At 47.7% G+C, this 15,769-nt stretch overlaps 1 protein-coding gene across 6 annotated transcripts; it reads right to left on the bottom strand.

Moving 5' to 3' along the window:
- Positions 1-299: 299 nt before the first annotated feature.
- On the bottom strand, positions 300-13,427 carry LOC148001616 (uncharacterized). Of its 6 annotated transcripts, none has more exons than XR_015635932.1 (5): positions 12,888-13,427; positions 11,356-11,498; positions 5,870-5,971; positions 5,230-5,317; positions 300-4,481 (listed from the first exon to the last, which is right to left on the bottom strand). XR_015635932.1 is itself a non-coding variant. In XM_087581956.1 (4 exons), exons 1-3 carry the CDS (start codon positions 13,054-13,056, stop codon positions 5,891-5,893), a joined length of 393 nt encoding a protein of 130 aa, XP_087438082.1. In that variant the 5' UTR covers positions 13,057-13,427; the 3' UTR covers positions 300-1,547; positions 5,870-5,890. The 6 variants fall into 6 exon arrangements, 4 of the variants coding, with proteins under 4 accessions (XP_087438082.1, XP_087438081.1, XP_087438084.1 ...); XR_015635933.1 differs by having other exon boundaries at positions 11,608-13,296; XM_087581956.1 differs by lacking the exon at positions 5,230-5,317 and having other exon boundaries at positions 300-1,547.
- Positions 13,428-15,769: the final 2,342 nt, after the last annotated feature.

Genomic DNA, 15,769 nt, shown 5'->3' with positions numbered 1-15,769 from the left:
CAAGGCAGGCTTCACCATGCCAGGCATACACATCCCAATTCCGTGGCAGCTCCAGTGTGTCCCGCCACCACACCCTCTTTTGAACTCAATTAAGTCACCACATGAAAGAACACACCACACAATAACCTCTGACCCAATTGATAAGATATAATTGCCCATCTAAACAGCACACAATCCTGTACAATCTATCCCATATGAATAGTCATAACAACCTGTAAATGTGCAGAGAGAAATCTCAACATCCACTGCCATGTTCTCTCGGCTGCTCCGTCCTTCTAATTAAAAGAAAACACAAAACCTTTTCTTTCAAATATAAGTTCAGCACAATTTTTATTTTGTAATTTAAACGCATAAAATACACCTAACACCCAGTCCAACGTTTTATTAGTTAAAGAGAACATTTAGTAATCCATTCCAGCTTAAGAAAGGCTTAAAATCTATGTTATGTCCTGGTTAGCTTATATACTATCTGATAACTATCTAATTAAATATGTCTTCTCAAAGTTAAACAGCTTGAGTAGGCTAGGAGACTATAGTCAGTCTTCAACCCTGACAGAAATCTGAGAATGACCAAATATCTATAAACATAGGACGCCTAACACGGTTTCCAGAACTGAGAGGTTGTGGAGACAAATCTCCACTAGCACAGTCCTCTGTTAGCAACATGTGGGCACAAATCTTCAGCCGTCTAGCCTAGGGTCAACTGACAGACTCTAGAAATGCAGAAATCTTGAAGGGCTGATAATTCTGGCTCAGCAAAGATTACCAGTCAACTATTCTGCATAAAGTGTCTGCTTTTGGACAGTATTAGTCTGTAGGTGAAATAGGCAGCTTCTGCCCAGTGACTGCCTAGCCACAAAGTATTACCTCACCTAAAGGTAGAGATGCTCAATTTCTTTGTTAAATCCACCAAAGGGGAACTGTGAGGAGCAGATATGTCTCAACAAAAGATAAATAACTTTAAATGTTATATTTTGCGGATTTCTGATGTTTTTGAAAACCATCTGTCTATATAAGGTAATGTGGACTGTTGTCCATTAACTATTCTCAGCTATTACTGACGAGAATATTTTAAAAACACTCTAATGGTGAACTAGGAGCCACGGATTTGTTATCTGGCCACTAATTCCTATGTTTAATCAACTCAGAAGCTTGTCAATAGAAGGAATGGGACCAAACCTTGTACTTTTAAATTTTTGTAACAAGTAAGTTCTATACCAAAGTAAAGATATGATTTTTAGCTTAGTTACCAAATGAGTTTATGTCTGTACAACTCAATCTAGCTAATTCCTCCCTGTTAAATTATAACCATTTCAAAATTCCTCATAAAAACAACCTTAGAATAACCACCTTCAGCCCCCCAAAAGTCCAGGGAATCAGGGCAATGACTCGTCTATAACTTCTTCAAGTTGTACGTGGCATTGAGATATGTTTGGGTGGTAGGGGATATGAAAAGTGTAAATGTTGTAGCCTGATGTGTGGACTGGACCCAGCTGAAACTCCTTGAGATCAGGAATCCAAGCAGGAACATTCTGCAAAATATAATTCTCAAGACAAAAGTTTAGAATCAAGATAATCTTTTTGATTCTCTTGAATTTAGTTCTTCAGGCAGTCTCCCTCTATCAAATCTAATCAGTATAACTCTGGGAGGTGTCCAAAGCCTGATCACCCTTTTTAAAAACACAAAGACAAAACCTTTCTCCAAAAATTCCGTGTTCCGGGGCTGGGGATTTAGCTCAGTGGTAGAGCGCTTACCTAGGAAGCGCAAGGCCCTGGGTTCGGTCCCCAGCTCCGGAAAAAAGAACCAAAAAAAAAAAAAAAAATCCGTGTTCCTTAGTCTGTAGCCAGAAAAGCTTGTATCTTGCAATCTCTCCCAGAGGAATAACATTAATTTTTCTACTATCTTTAAGAAATTAAACCAAACATAGATTAAATCCTTTTCCAAACAACTTTTGTTAAAGAAACATACAGCTTCTAATCTCTAACTCTCTGAGCTGCTAGTCTTTCTTTGTTTAAGAGGTTATAACCATAAAACTCAAAATCGCACACATTATGAATATTAAAACAATTTTAAAAAAAGAAAGTAAACTAAACAATAGTGTATGAGCCTGTCTAGACTTCTCTAATTTGTCATAACAGGAAATTAATCTAAAATTCCCATGGAGCCCACATTAAAAAAACCTGAGCTTCCTGTTGTAAATATCAAAAATAACCACACACCCTCACTAGCCGGCATCATTGAGCCACGTGGCCTTTAGCGGGGTAATTCATAAAACAAATTAAACACATTCTATCAATTCCAATACCAGTAAGAAGTCAGCAACTTATCAAACCAGGACTTTAGCCTAAACTACATCGATCTGTCACAATGTCTACCCAGAGCCTCAGATTTTTATTTATTAATAACTTCCGTAATAAAGGTCTGTACACACTCTGTCTGGTGTACAGACGTCTGTTTTTAATAACTTTATTAATTTGTAGATATCAGAACTCTCTACTTGGAGTCAGTGAATAATTGTCCCTAAGTTCGGAACTGTGGGTGAAAATCCCCACCTCATTCCGGTAATTTCTGTACTCGCTTCTTCTAAAAACAAACTTAATCGCCTTCCAATAACACCTGTCATTAAGAAGCAGGCAGCTTGTCTAACTCGGATTTAAACCCAAAATTCCCGTGGAGCCCATGTTAGAAAGAATATGAGACTTCCAAGGACTAAGCCACTACCTAAAGACTATACATGGACTGACCCTGGACTCTGACCTCATAGGTAGCAATGAATATCCTAGAAAGAGCACCAGTGGTAGGGGAAGCCCTGGGTCCTGCTAAGACTGAACCCCTAGTGAACTAGACTGTTGGGGGGAGGGCGGCAATGGGGGGAGGGTTGGGAGGGGAACACCCATAAGGAAGGGGAGGGGGGAGGGGGATGTTTGCCCGGAAACCGGGAAAGGGAGTAACACTCGAAATGTATATAAGAAATACTCAAGTTAATAAAAAAAAAAAAAAAAGAATATGAGAATCCTGTAAGACTTAATAGAGCATTAATTTTTCTACTATCTTTAAGCAATTAAACCAAACATAGATTAAATCCTTTTCCAAACAACTTTTGTTAAAGAAACATGCAGCGTCTAAACTCTGCCAGTTTTTCCTTGTTTAAGGTTCCCGCCCTTGAGACATCATGTGACTCAACATGGCGCTGGCCCCTTCTTACTTAGAAAATAAAACTTTGTATCTAACTCTTAGGCTGATAATCTTAATTTACTAGTGGTTTCTTGCCCTGTTGTGGTATAATTTTAAAAAAGGTTTCTTTTTTCCCACCCTAGTGCTGGCACCGTAGGGCCACGCTGCATCCGTGGGATATTTTCATCTCAGTCAACAAAGTGTCTCACCGGCTAAGCTCCATCCCATATCACACTGCTGATGGCTACTCTCTGAGCCCGGCAGCAATCTCTCTACCCATCTAGTTCCCAAGGCAGGCTTCACCATGCCAGGCATACGCATCCCAATTCCATGGCAGGCTCAGTGTCCCGCCGCCACACACTCTCTTGAACTCAATTAAGTTGCCACATGAAAGAACACACCACACAATAACCTCTGATCCATTGATAGGATATAATTGCCCATCTAAACAGCACAAAATCCTGTACAGTCTATGCCGTATGAAGTCATAACAACCTGTAAATGTGCAGAGAGAAATCTCAACGTCCACTGCCATGGCTGCCATGCTTTCTCAGCCTCTCCCTCCCTCTTGCTCTGGTCTCCTCCTCTCTAAAACTTCTCTCCCGCCCATCCTTCCTTCTCATCCAATGACAGGCCTCGTTCTATCCTGTACCTGCCTTCACCGGCATAACAACCTACAGAGCCTAAATGCGATCAGCCCTCTCTCTAGAGAGGACCAGCAGTTTGAGAGGCCAGGCACAAGCCTTTGAACATCCCAACTTTTGTTCTGTGACCACAGGCAGGGAGGGCTCTCCAGGAAACTGTAAGCTTCCTTCTTCCTACTTTCTTGGGGCGACTCATGGATGGTCAGTAGGAACTAAATGCTGTTTTACTTCCTGACAATTTTCTATCAGTCACTCGACTTACCACTCTTCAGTGAGTTGATTTTTGAAGACGGGAATGGTTTAGAGAAGGAAGAAGGAAGGAAATAGCTTTCTTAGGTGACATCATTGATACCAGGGCTGATAGACACAACGTTAAGCATAAGTCAGAGTGCTGTTCCTCACACAGATCTGGGGACCCTCTCGCCTGGCAGTTGTGGATTTATAGATGGGAGTTGACACTGGGGTTCAGTAGAGGTATGTAGCAGAAGAGTGGGTGCTGATTTAGCAGAACTGGAGAAGGTTCCATTTAGGAAGGAGTAAGGAAACCAGGAAAACTCACACAGGCACATGGGGTTGTCAAGAAGGCAGGAGGCTAGCATCTGCTGATTCAGTCTCAGCCCGAGGCCTGCTGAGGTCAGCTGTGTGGTCTCTCGGGGCCATCTCTTCTGGGGATGAAGTTATTAGAATTATAGTTGGTGGCTGACTGGCAGACAGGGACAACAAGACATCTTTAGTACAACAGGAATGTGACGTCTGGGTACCAACAAACTGGCTTTTCCAAGGGACATGAGGAATTTAAGAGCAGGAAAGAGACATGGTCTGTAAGGGCTCAGGACCACATCTTGAAAGGTTTTATTCATCAAGTTTAATATATAAGGTTATTTATTTCTCTGTGGGGATGCGGTGCTGATAAAACCCTAGCCAAAGGCAAAGATTAATTTACCTTCTGCAATCTTACACATGTGAGAATTTTATTAAGTCTTTGAGAATACTGAGAGTACCTCTTAGGCTTTCTTTGATTATTTGTGAGAACTCAGAAAGACCAAGATGAACTCTTCAAAATGGTTTGTGATCCTTGAGGGTCATTCTCCTCTTTCCAGGTGCTGGAGCCCTGAACCATGACCGGGTTCTCCATCCTGTTCTAGCTGATGGAGTCTCTATGAAAGCCACCCTGGGGATGCCCAGATGGCTGCCTTGCTTGTCTGCCAGCCCCCCGAGAGGCAGCCTTTCATTCCCACCTACCTCCCATCTTCATCCTAACCCTTCACCTCGGTTAGCTGCTATGAGACCTTCTGACCCTCTGGCCAGAAAACCTGTCCCTCAGCCCAAGGGATAATAAGTTCGTGTCTTTTTCCTCAAGTAACTCTGCTTACTAATGAGGAGAGATGAGCAGAGACTCAACTCACTCACCAAATGCTGGGGAGGTGGTGAACAAGTATGGCCTTGGGGATGCCAAAGGTCAGGGAATGCAGGAGAGGAAGTAGTGGTGGAATTCTACCTGAAGGGCCAAGAGAGAAACCAGGGAGCGTTCTGAGAACAGTCTGCAAGGAAGATAAGGCAGGCACGGGGAGGGGCAGGGCCTGCAGCCCCTGAACAGTTCACTTGTGTGGTTCTACTTAATGCATTCTTCTCTCTGCCTTCCGTATATATTTATATAAATATATTTATTGAGCACCATTTTGGTGCCAGGTAACTTACAAGAGAGTGGGAACAAACATGACTCCCACGTGCTTGACTTGAAGGAGCTCATAGGTTGGTGGAAGATGAATGCACACTAGCACACTAGACCTTGTCCTTCGATGAAGTTCCCTCAAAGTTAAATTCCCCACCCCCATCCCATGACATCAGGCCTAAGAGCAGCCTGAGCAAGTCTCACCCAGGCCTCTTCAGCCTGGCAGCTGTTCTAGCTCCCTGCCTGAAGCTAATTCATTCAGTGTTTTCTCCATCTGTTCTGGATGCAGTGGGGATTTCCTGCCTAAGCCTGGAGACTACACCAGATGACCTCGTCCACTATAGGAGAACGAGGCTCTGAGGAGGTCCGTGAACTCACCCTTCCTGTTTTCTGGTCTTCTTAGGACAGATGGAGAGGATGAGCTTGCTCCTTCCAGGGAGAGGATAGCACAGTTCTCCTGTGTGCCTCACCCTCGCCGCCCTGCAGGAAAATAGGTCTGGGTAAACTCAGGGGTTTGAGGGTAGCTGTCTAAAGACAGCTACAGTGTACTTAGAAATAATAAACAAATGAATGCTTAAAAAAAAAAAGGAGGCTCAAGTCTAGCTCCTCCCGTCTTCTGATCCTTAAACAGTGTTTCCATCCTCTTGGTTGTAAGCAGGCTAACTTACCAGCCACCTGACCACCTAACCAGTCACACCATAGACTATTCAAGGAGCCATGAGAGAAAAGAAAAAAGACATTCTGGCCTTGTCTCTTTTTTGTTCTCATATCCGAATACAAAACAAGACAAAAGGACTGTTTCTGGTTGACCAGACCTGTGTCGCACCATCATTCCCCATCTCAGACTACGGTTATTTAGCTTTGAGAACTACTGTTCTACTACTCTACTCTGCTAACTCCAGGCCCAGATACGTGCTGTTTCTCCTGGCCATGTGCTTATGGTCCATCTCCCCTCGTGGTAGCTTCCTCTCTCTACTTTCTTCTCCTCCTCCTAGTCTCTCCTCACTCCTTTCTCTTCTCTACCCCCAACCAGGTCACTCAAAACCCACCTACCTCTAATCCCTCTAGAAATTGGCTATGGCCAATTTTACTTAAATCAAGGAACAAGGTTTGCACAACAAAAGCTTGTAAATGTGAGAATTCATTCTAGGCCTAGACCCTCTGGTACAGAATTTAGCATTGCAATACATGGCAACCAACCAAACCTCAACACCTGCCATACATTCTGATCATATTCACCCCTACTCCTCTCCCTAGCTCCTTTTAGCAACTTCATGTCCTATATTTTTTAAAACCTCACAGGGTCCAATTTGTGCTACCCATATATTCAGGGGTGTGGGGAATTCACAGGAGCATGGTTGACCTTCAGGAAAGATACCCTTAAAGAAAACTGACTCTCCCTCCCTCCCTTAGCAGCCATCAACTATCAATAGTTCCTCGGCTAGGCATGGAGGCCCCTGGAGCTCACCCTCTCTTGGGGTACAGCTGACTATCTGAAGTTTCTGCCGCTGCTGTGGGTTCATGGGTGTATCAGCCCTGTCTTATCCAGATGTTTTCCTTGGGTCCTCCTCAACCTCTGGCTCTTACAGTCTGCAATTATAAGCTAAACAAGCCTCTTTACTAAACACCCAAGCCTCAGGTATGTTATTACAACAGAAAACCAGTTAATACACTTTCTCTATCATGCACCCTAGTCAGACTTTTCTCTCTTCTGGGTCCAATTTGCTGAGCATTTCTCTTAGCATCCATCAGAGCAGGCTCTCACTGAACACAGGAGCATGTAATAATAGCATGGGATGGGTGTTGGGCTTTTAATGCCAAAAGTGCTCTGGAAAGACAAAGCATTACTCAAGTACAAAGGTTTGTTTTCTTCCTCTCTGTCTGTGCTTCCTCCAGTCTTGTTCTCTCTTTGAGCTTTTCCAAGGCAGACTAGCAGGCTGGCTAGAAAGCTAATCACAATTTATTTGAGGAATTAGGAAGTAGGCAAAGGAGAATCTTCTAGAATTTGTTTTCCATTCTTTAGTCTGAACAAGTTGCTCCTCTGAGAGTTAAGTTGGGAGCACTGGTATGGTAGCTAATATGAACTGCCTTCCTCTCAACCCCTACTTGCTGAGTTGTTTACAAAAAGGCTACTGGGGAAATTCAATTCTTCCAATAAGCTACCCCTGGGAAAACCCTTCCCAGCACACATGGTGGACAAGGAGTACATTAACTTGAGAAAGTGGCTCTTGGCAGGCAGTGAACCAGTTCTGGAAGCTGGTACCAAAGGTGTGTTGTTGTGCCTGGCCAGAGGGCAACCACACAGATCTGGCATTGACCGTGTCCTTCCACTCTGCCATAGCGGAGGTCGGGCGGTGGTGGTGGCGGAGCAGACAGACTGCAGAATCAAAGGGTTATTACTTCCTGGGCTTCCATTGCTCTCATTGGGCCATTGCTAAGTGCCAGGTCACCTTTAAGCCCAGCTCCCCCTATAGGCAGAGCCCAGTAAGTGCTTGGAAAACAGAAGAAAAGATCTACTGGGTACTGGCTCGCGTCGTGGAAAAGAGACCATGTGGGAATGTCACAGGGTGTTAAGTTCAAACGCCAAAGCCATGGCCATGAGGAGATCAATTTTGAGGTAGAAATGGGGACCTTAGAAAGGTCATAGAGGTGAGAGATCAAGGCAGAGCACATCCTCACAGCCAGTATGGAAGGGGTTGTGCTGTCTTCACTGCACAGAAATGTTTAGGGGTGTTCATGCAGGGCACACCAGGGGTGGAAGCTGAACCCAGCATGTGGCACAGTGCAGTGCCTGGTCCATGCTCTTCTCTGACGAAGGGAACGCAACAGTGGAGTTTGGAAGGAGATAAGATCATGAAGTGAAGGGGCCTTGTGGGCAGAGAGCTGGACCACAGCTCATGCCCTGGGCCTGTCACTGGACAAAAGTGGTTTACAGTCAGTCTCTCTAGTCCTATATCTCAAACTCACAGGAAAGGCAGCCTTTGACCTGGGAGAATAGGAGGAGGCTGCTCGTGCCGAGTCAGCCAGCAGCCCCATCTCAGTTTCAGTATGACCTCTCTCAGCTCTCCAGATTGGGGCCATGCATCATATGCTAGAAGGTCGGTAAACATACAGTCCGTGGCCCTTTCTGTGACCACAAAATTGAACTTCCCATGCACCACACAACCTCCCTTATCAAAACAGACAGGAGACTGGCAGGCTGGCGCCGCCACGGGCTGCATCTCACAAAATAAGAGTGACCAGAAATCATTGTCAAGGCCTGGGCTTGCATTTAAAATGCAGCCGTGCGACTCGGAATGATGGAGGTGGGGCCGGCAGGCACGGGTAATTGTGGGGCTTTCAGGGGACAGTGTGACTCAGTGAGGGCAGAAATAAATGGGTGCCCTTCGGCTGAACAAGTGGAAATATTCACCGTGTGCTGAGACCCTTCCCTCACAGCAACAGAGTTACATCTAGAGTTGCCATTTTGCAAGAGGGGAAACTGAGGTACTGTGTGAACTTATCGAGACCTCGTCCTGGCTAGTCAGTAGTGGAGCCCAGGTTAAGCTGAGGTAGACCCTGGGAACTCGGAGGCACGGCACAGTCCTGGGAACAGGTGAGCAGGATCAGCACCTTCTGAGCCCTGAGCACAGTCTCAGAGCTCTTGGCCTCTGTGCTGAGATCACAGCACAGACTTTTCAAAAGGCAAAGTGCACACATTCAAGAGACGCCTTCAGAAATGGTGAAGAGCTTGTACACCCCCCCACACACACACACTTTCTCTCTCACCATCTTCTCAGGCCTCCAAATCACAGCAAGGGGGCCATCCAACATGCACCCCAAAATCCATTTCCATGTCCAAATGTCATCATCGTCCATGACACACCAAATTCCACACCCCTAAAACCTAGAATGCTCTCCAGCACAGCACAATGTAAGCCTCTCAGCCCTTCCACAGGCTCCCCCAACCACAGGCTCTCCCTTCCACAGGACCCCCTTTCCACAGGCTCACCCTGATTCTTTATCCATCCCCCAGTTGCCTCTCTACCCCAAAACACCGGCAGCTCTCACCCTGGACCCTTAGACTCTACACAACTGTTCTCTTCAGATGCTCGCCCACACCAAACCACTCTTCATCCAGTAAACAGAGGAATTCTAAACCCAGTGGGGTCCTGTTGCTTCCCTGCCCTATTCCCTTCATGCTTCATGCTCCACTTGAACTATGACCCCCAAAGCTCCGATCTGGCCAAAAGTGCAAACTCAGGCCGGCATAAGGAGATTCTGTAACAACAAAACAAAACAAAACAAAACAAAACAAAACAAAACCCTCCCCAAGCATGTATCTGTCTATGCATTTACCATAAATCCCACGAGTGTATGGACTGTTTTGCTTTGATCACATAGCAAACCTCAGACCAAACACAGAGGGACATAGTATGTTTCTCATAAGTGTTTGCTGAGGAAATGAAGGGGCTTGGGGAAGTGGCAGTGCGGAGAGCAGCCGTTTGATGCCTGCTGAGAGATGGGCTGTCAGCTGTGTCTTCCTCTATTTCAGCCCTGGGACCAATTGATCAAGTAAACACTGGCCTGCTTTGAACACTGGCTACATATTAACCAGCAGGCCACCACTGTGGCCCTATGGGACAGGCACTGTGATGGTGTTCCTCTATGTAGAGTAGGGAAGCTGGGTTTCCAGACAGCCTGAGCAGCTTGCTAAAGGCCCCAGAGTTGGTAAGGTGTGGAGCAGGCTGTGAGCTAGAATCCATGTTCTGAAGTGCAGATGTGACTAGTATATGGAAGCTTCTGGAAATCCTCTCTGGAACAGTGGAGGGATAGATTCTAGAGGTCGGGTTAGCCAGCAAGCTGGGAGGGTCTTGGGCACGGATAGACACAGCTACCCTCTGTGGCCTCCATGGCCTACCTCTAACATCAGCTCTGTCGAGGAGACAGGTAGGAAGGTGTTAAAACCCTTGAGCATGCTCCCTGAATACATCTTCTTGCTATTTCCCAGTTAGTCAGGGATAGAATACCAATGAAGTCAGTCTGAAAGTGGTGGGCACAGCCATAGGTGGTCCAGACTAAAGTAAATCAATGGTGCTTCCCTGTGGCCTGCCTACCCTCCGTTCCTGACTTTCCAGTCCCCTCCCACCTCCAGGAAGCAGAGAAGGAAGGGCCTAGGAGGGAAGGCTGCCAACCAGCAGGAGAAAGGACACATCACTGGAAACAACAAAGCACCTTTCTGATTTATGAGATCCCCCTCCAAGCCAGTCATTTGGGGATGAAAATGAAATCTTTGAGGCTTTCTTGTGATGGCTCTTCACCAACTTTGTCTGCCAAGCAGGCTGCCTCTGCCTGCTCTGGAATTTTTCAAGTCCAAGCCAGCTAAGCTCTGGGAGGGGATGGTGGGGATTGGACAAGCAGAGCTGGAAGCACCCATCCCGCCCACAGAGACTGGGAGGCCTGAGGGTCTTCTGGGCACGTGTGAGAGGGGCTGGGGAGGAAACCAGTCTTCATCATCTTCTTCACCTTGCTCCTCCATCAGGGCTGGGTCTGACAGCCAGCAGGAGGCAGCTACAGTCTCTCTCTAACTCTTCCGATTCTAGCTGCAGAGACTGCTCCAGGAGCTGAGGCTGCCTGCCCCGCAGAAGGCCTGAGGGAAAGGCTAAGTAACACCCAAGAAAGAAGAACATGGTGTAGTGAGGGAGCACTGAGTCCCAAAGACCGAGACAACACGGCAGGTTTGGACGAGCCGGCGATGTCACGTGACTTTGAACAAATAATTTTTGTTTCCTGGTCTAAGTTTTCCATCTTTAAGTGAGGGCTTGGGCCAGGTGCTCCCCACACCACTTCCATCTGTAAACGTGGTGTTTTCAGTCAGAACCTACCTCCGCTTTGCTTTTGTGGCCCCATTTCCCACTCGGCGTTATGGATCCGGAGTAATCGCCAGGTGTGAGCACCTCTTCCTGTGGCCCAGCCACTCCTGAGGCCAGGGACCGGAAGTGCTTCTTGCCATCAACTTTGTGCAGGTCTAAGAGGAATAAAGGCATGGCGTTTAACTGGCAATGCAGTTACACAAAGAGACTCAGGCTTGACCACCATCCAAGAGGCTCACAAGCTCATGAGAAACTGCCACTCACAAGGAACGCTTCCAAACGTAATCGGAAATCATCAACACTACGGGGTTGGGGGTGGGGGGAGATAGAAGCACTTGGGAGCCACACCCTCTTCAGCCTGCCTCTTCCTCTTAGAGAGCAGGAAGAACAATTTGTGTGAGTGGAGACTGAGGTAGTTTAGGGCTGAGTTCTGATGTCTTATCCCTCCGGATTCTCGCTGCTTTTTTGCTCTGTTGATGAAGTCTCAAGCAGTCATTTCTGTCTCGTGGTCACTTTAAGAACAGACCGGCTCCAGCGGTAGAGCGCTTGCCTAAGAGCGCAAGGCCCTGGGTTCGGTCCCCAGCTCCGGGGGGAAAAAAAAAGGAAAAAAAGAACAGAGAGGCTCTTCTTTGATTGGGTGGGATCTGGGCATGCGTGTGAGCCTTCCACCTTTCCTCCAAGAAGCCGGCTTGAACAGCCTTCATTCATTAATTAATTAATTCATTCAGCAAATGTGTATTGAGCCTTCCTCCCTCCTCATAGGACAAATGAGGTGTCAGACACTGGATGTGATTTATCAGATGATGCCCCGAATCCTGCAGCCAATGGGATCCAATGGTGCAGTGCATCAGTAGTATCTCTCCTGAATCCTTTGACGTACCCAGTTACTCAGGCTCTGAACTGTGCACCTTGTGGGCCAGTGGTCCCACAGGCAGACATCAGGGCTTCTTCATTGCCACTTTCTGGGTGGCTGCCACAGTACTCAGTGAATGTTTAGATGTATGTGGCTTTAGATATATGTGGCTTCCCAAGGGCACTGAACTAAGCAGGAAGTTCCCCTGGTTTCCCCAATCCGAGCACAGCCCTCCACTGAGGAGGCATGCAGAAGTAGAAAAGAGACATTTGGAAGGGAGAGGACAGGAAGGGCCTGGGCTAGCTGCCAGGCTCAGATGCCTCTGGACAAGCAGGGGTCCATGGTCCTCTGTGTTCCGGAATGTGAGAGGCACTTGCCAGGGAATCTTTTTAAAAAATGGCTCCTCCCCCAAACCTTTGCTCCTCACCCTGGACAGAGCCATGCTGGCAGTGCCTGCTGGACCTTCCTCACAGTGCACGGGTGCCCCTTGGTGGACAAAAAGCCGGCCCTGCTCTCACTATTTCTGAGGACTGGTGAGCCGTTAGAAAAGGAAGATTCTGAAGCCTTTGTCCCCACAGCCTGTCAGACTCTCGGTGGCATGAGTCTAAGTCTGCACCAGAGCCCTTTCTCCGTCTGACGTGTGGCTGGAGCCATGGGCCTGCATTCTTGGCTGGCCACACAGTACACTTACTGTCAGTGTAGGCTGACCTCATGGCAGGGCAGCCCGGGCCCGTGTCACTCCCCTCCAAGAACTCTGCACACTGCAGGAGGGCAGAAGCAGCTCCTTTTTGCTCGGATGAGATCTGGGCGTGCGTATGATCCTTCCCCTCGGGTAGTGACTGTGCCAAGACATCTGCCATACCGGAAGCTTCCCGACTCTGTGGATGGTCCCGGGAAGGCAAGGAGAGCAGGGTGAGGGCAGCAAACCTTTTCAGCCTGTGGCATGGGGACAAGATAGAAGGTTGGAGGAGGCAGGACCCTGGGGTGCTGTAGAACTTGAGAGCAGCCACTTGGTTTTGTTCTTATTTCGCAGCAAATATCAGACAATGTGCAGAGGCTGGTGAGATGTGTGTTAGGGCCTCTTCGCCGCCCCTGATCTCTGTCCCCCCACCCTAACCCCCATAGGAAGTCCTGCCCCTGTGACTGATCCTGGGCTCTTGGCTGGATCCTCCCTTCTTAAAGGGCAAGCCTCCCGGGGACCACTGCAACCTCCCCTGTCCAGAGTTGAGCTGAAGGTAGAAATAATTGTGCAGGGGGCATAGGCAGTCACAGCGGCAGGAACTGAGCCTAGAAAAGGTCAAGAGGCCATGGTCCACAGACACTGGGATGCAGGAGGGGGTAGTAGGAGGGATGGCAGCATGAGGAGCTGTCTACTCTGGGCAAGCGAGGCTGCATTCCCAGGGCGAGTGGCATTCCTGGGGTGCTGTGAGGTGGGGGTTGTGCAGGCTTTCCCATCTTGTTTTCTTAAGCCTTCATTACAGCGGGGACCTCACCTTCTGTGTTTTCTTTGGTTAAGATTTATTAATTATTATTTGTGTGCGTGTGTGCGTGTGTGCATGTGTGTGTGTAAATGCCCAAGGAAGTCAGAAGAGGAGCATGGATGTCCTCCCCGCCGGGAGCTGGAATTTCAAATGGTTGTAAGCTGCCTGATGTGGGTGCTGCCAACCAAACCCAGCTCCTGTGGGAGAGCAGGTGCTTGTAACCACTGAGCCATCTTTGCAGTCTACCCCTGCCCTGTTCAATAGCAAACCGAGTCAGCGAAAAGGAGTTTAGGCATCTTGGTTAAAGCACCATGGCAATGTGGTGGTGTGTGGATTTGAACTCAGGTCTGCCCCTCAGACTCCAGATGGTTCCTTAACCCTCAATCAGCAGTTCGTCCAAGAGCAAAGAGGCCGAGGCAGTGCAGACATAGAACTTGAGGTCCAGACTTCTAGAAGCTTAGGGTTGAAATAAGCCTACCAACCTGTGGTAGAAATTAGATTTCAGTGAGAATACTGCCAGGTCTTAATTAGGCAGCCAACTGATTTGGAGGGGAAGTTAGGGAACCACCAACACCCCCACCCCAACTCTTGTCTCTCTTCTTCCCTCCTTCCCTCTGACAGGATTCATGGAGCAATTACGACTTGTGTGGAATGGTGCTAAGTCTAAAACACAAACAAACTTAGGGGCCTGTGGCCTATCCTTGGAACTCGAGATTCCTTGAGAAGTTTCAGGGAGCAGACACAGCTGTGCACACCCCTCTCGCTCCACGGTTTTCCCTTCCTGGCTTTACTTCTGTACCCCAGACCATGTCAGGCTCAGCAAGCTCCTATTTTTCCTTGAAGCCTCAGCTGTCTTAGCTCAGAAAGGCCCAGATCCTCCCTTCCCAGAGCCACCCTGGGGGCTGGCGGCAGAAGAGAAGGCAGTGAGTCTTGGACAAACAGGCCTTGACGTGTCTGAGCCTGTGGGCTCCACATCTGGACACAGCTGGGCCTGGGGCAACCCCAGTTCTCCAGGTCATAGGTTACACTGAACTGACTTCCAGCCCTGGAACAAACGAACTGTTCTTTGGCTCCCAGCCTTTCTCTCTCACAGCCACTGGCCCAGCTAATCTCAGAGCCACCACACCCCATTCCTTCCATGCACCAGCACCAAAGCAATGCTGAGGGCTGAGGGCCAGTGCCCAAGTCCAGTCCTAGAGCGGCCGGCTGGCTGCATCTCCCTTCCCATTGACTTCTCTATATACCACATCAGATCATGTTCCCGTCCATCCCAACCATACACCCCTTTCTTCTCTCCCTTTCTTCCTTGTTCTGTAACACAGAGGCCATACACTTACCGTTTATCTCAGCAAAATCCTCCCTGGAGAGACGAGAAGGAAATGCATTGACAGGAGAACCTAGGCAGGAGAGAAGATGGACACACTCAGAGGAATGATTTCTTCCTCATGATAGCTGTTACTCCAGAGAGCTCTTCCCTCTAGAGCTTCCTTCCCATGGAACTATTTTTTTTCTCCATCTTTATTAACTTGAGTATTTCTTATTTACATTTCGATTGTTATTCCCTTTCCCGGTTTCCAGGCCAACATCCCCCTAACCCCTCCCTCCTTCTCTATGGGTGTTCCCCTCCCCATCCTCCCCCCATTACCGCCCTCCCCCCAACAATTCCGTTCACTGGGGGTTCAGTCTTAGCAGGGCCCAGGGCTTCCCCTTCCACTGGTGCTCTTACTAGGCTATTCATTGCTACCTATGAGGTCAGAGTCCAGGGTCAGTCCATGTATAGTCTTTGGGTAGTGGCTTAGTCCCTGGAAGCTCTGGTTGGCCCATGGAACTATTTGAAGGCAAACAGATCATACCTTCTAGATTATTCTGGTTATTCCTGCTTCCAAATACTTTGTTCCAAGGCCAAGATTCACTATTAGTAAATTGTCCTAATTTTGAGTTGGGAAATAAGGCTACGTATCTCTTCCTCTTGACAAAGCTGGTATATTTGGTCTGCATTGATTATGTGCCATACTGTACACATAAGCAGAAACACACACACACACACACACACACACACACACACACACACACCCCAAACAAATAAATGGTA

Source organism: Rattus norvegicus, chromosome 13 (genome assembly GCF_021556685.1).
Source record: "Rattus norvegicus strain SHRSP/BbbUtx chromosome 13, alternate assembly SHRSP_T2T, whole genome shotgun sequence".
Taxonomy (NCBI): domain Eukaryota; kingdom Metazoa; phylum Chordata; class Mammalia; order Rodentia; family Muridae; genus Rattus; species Rattus norvegicus.
Note: the sequence above shows the minus strand (reverse complement) of the source record. Positions and strands in the feature narration are given on the sequence as shown.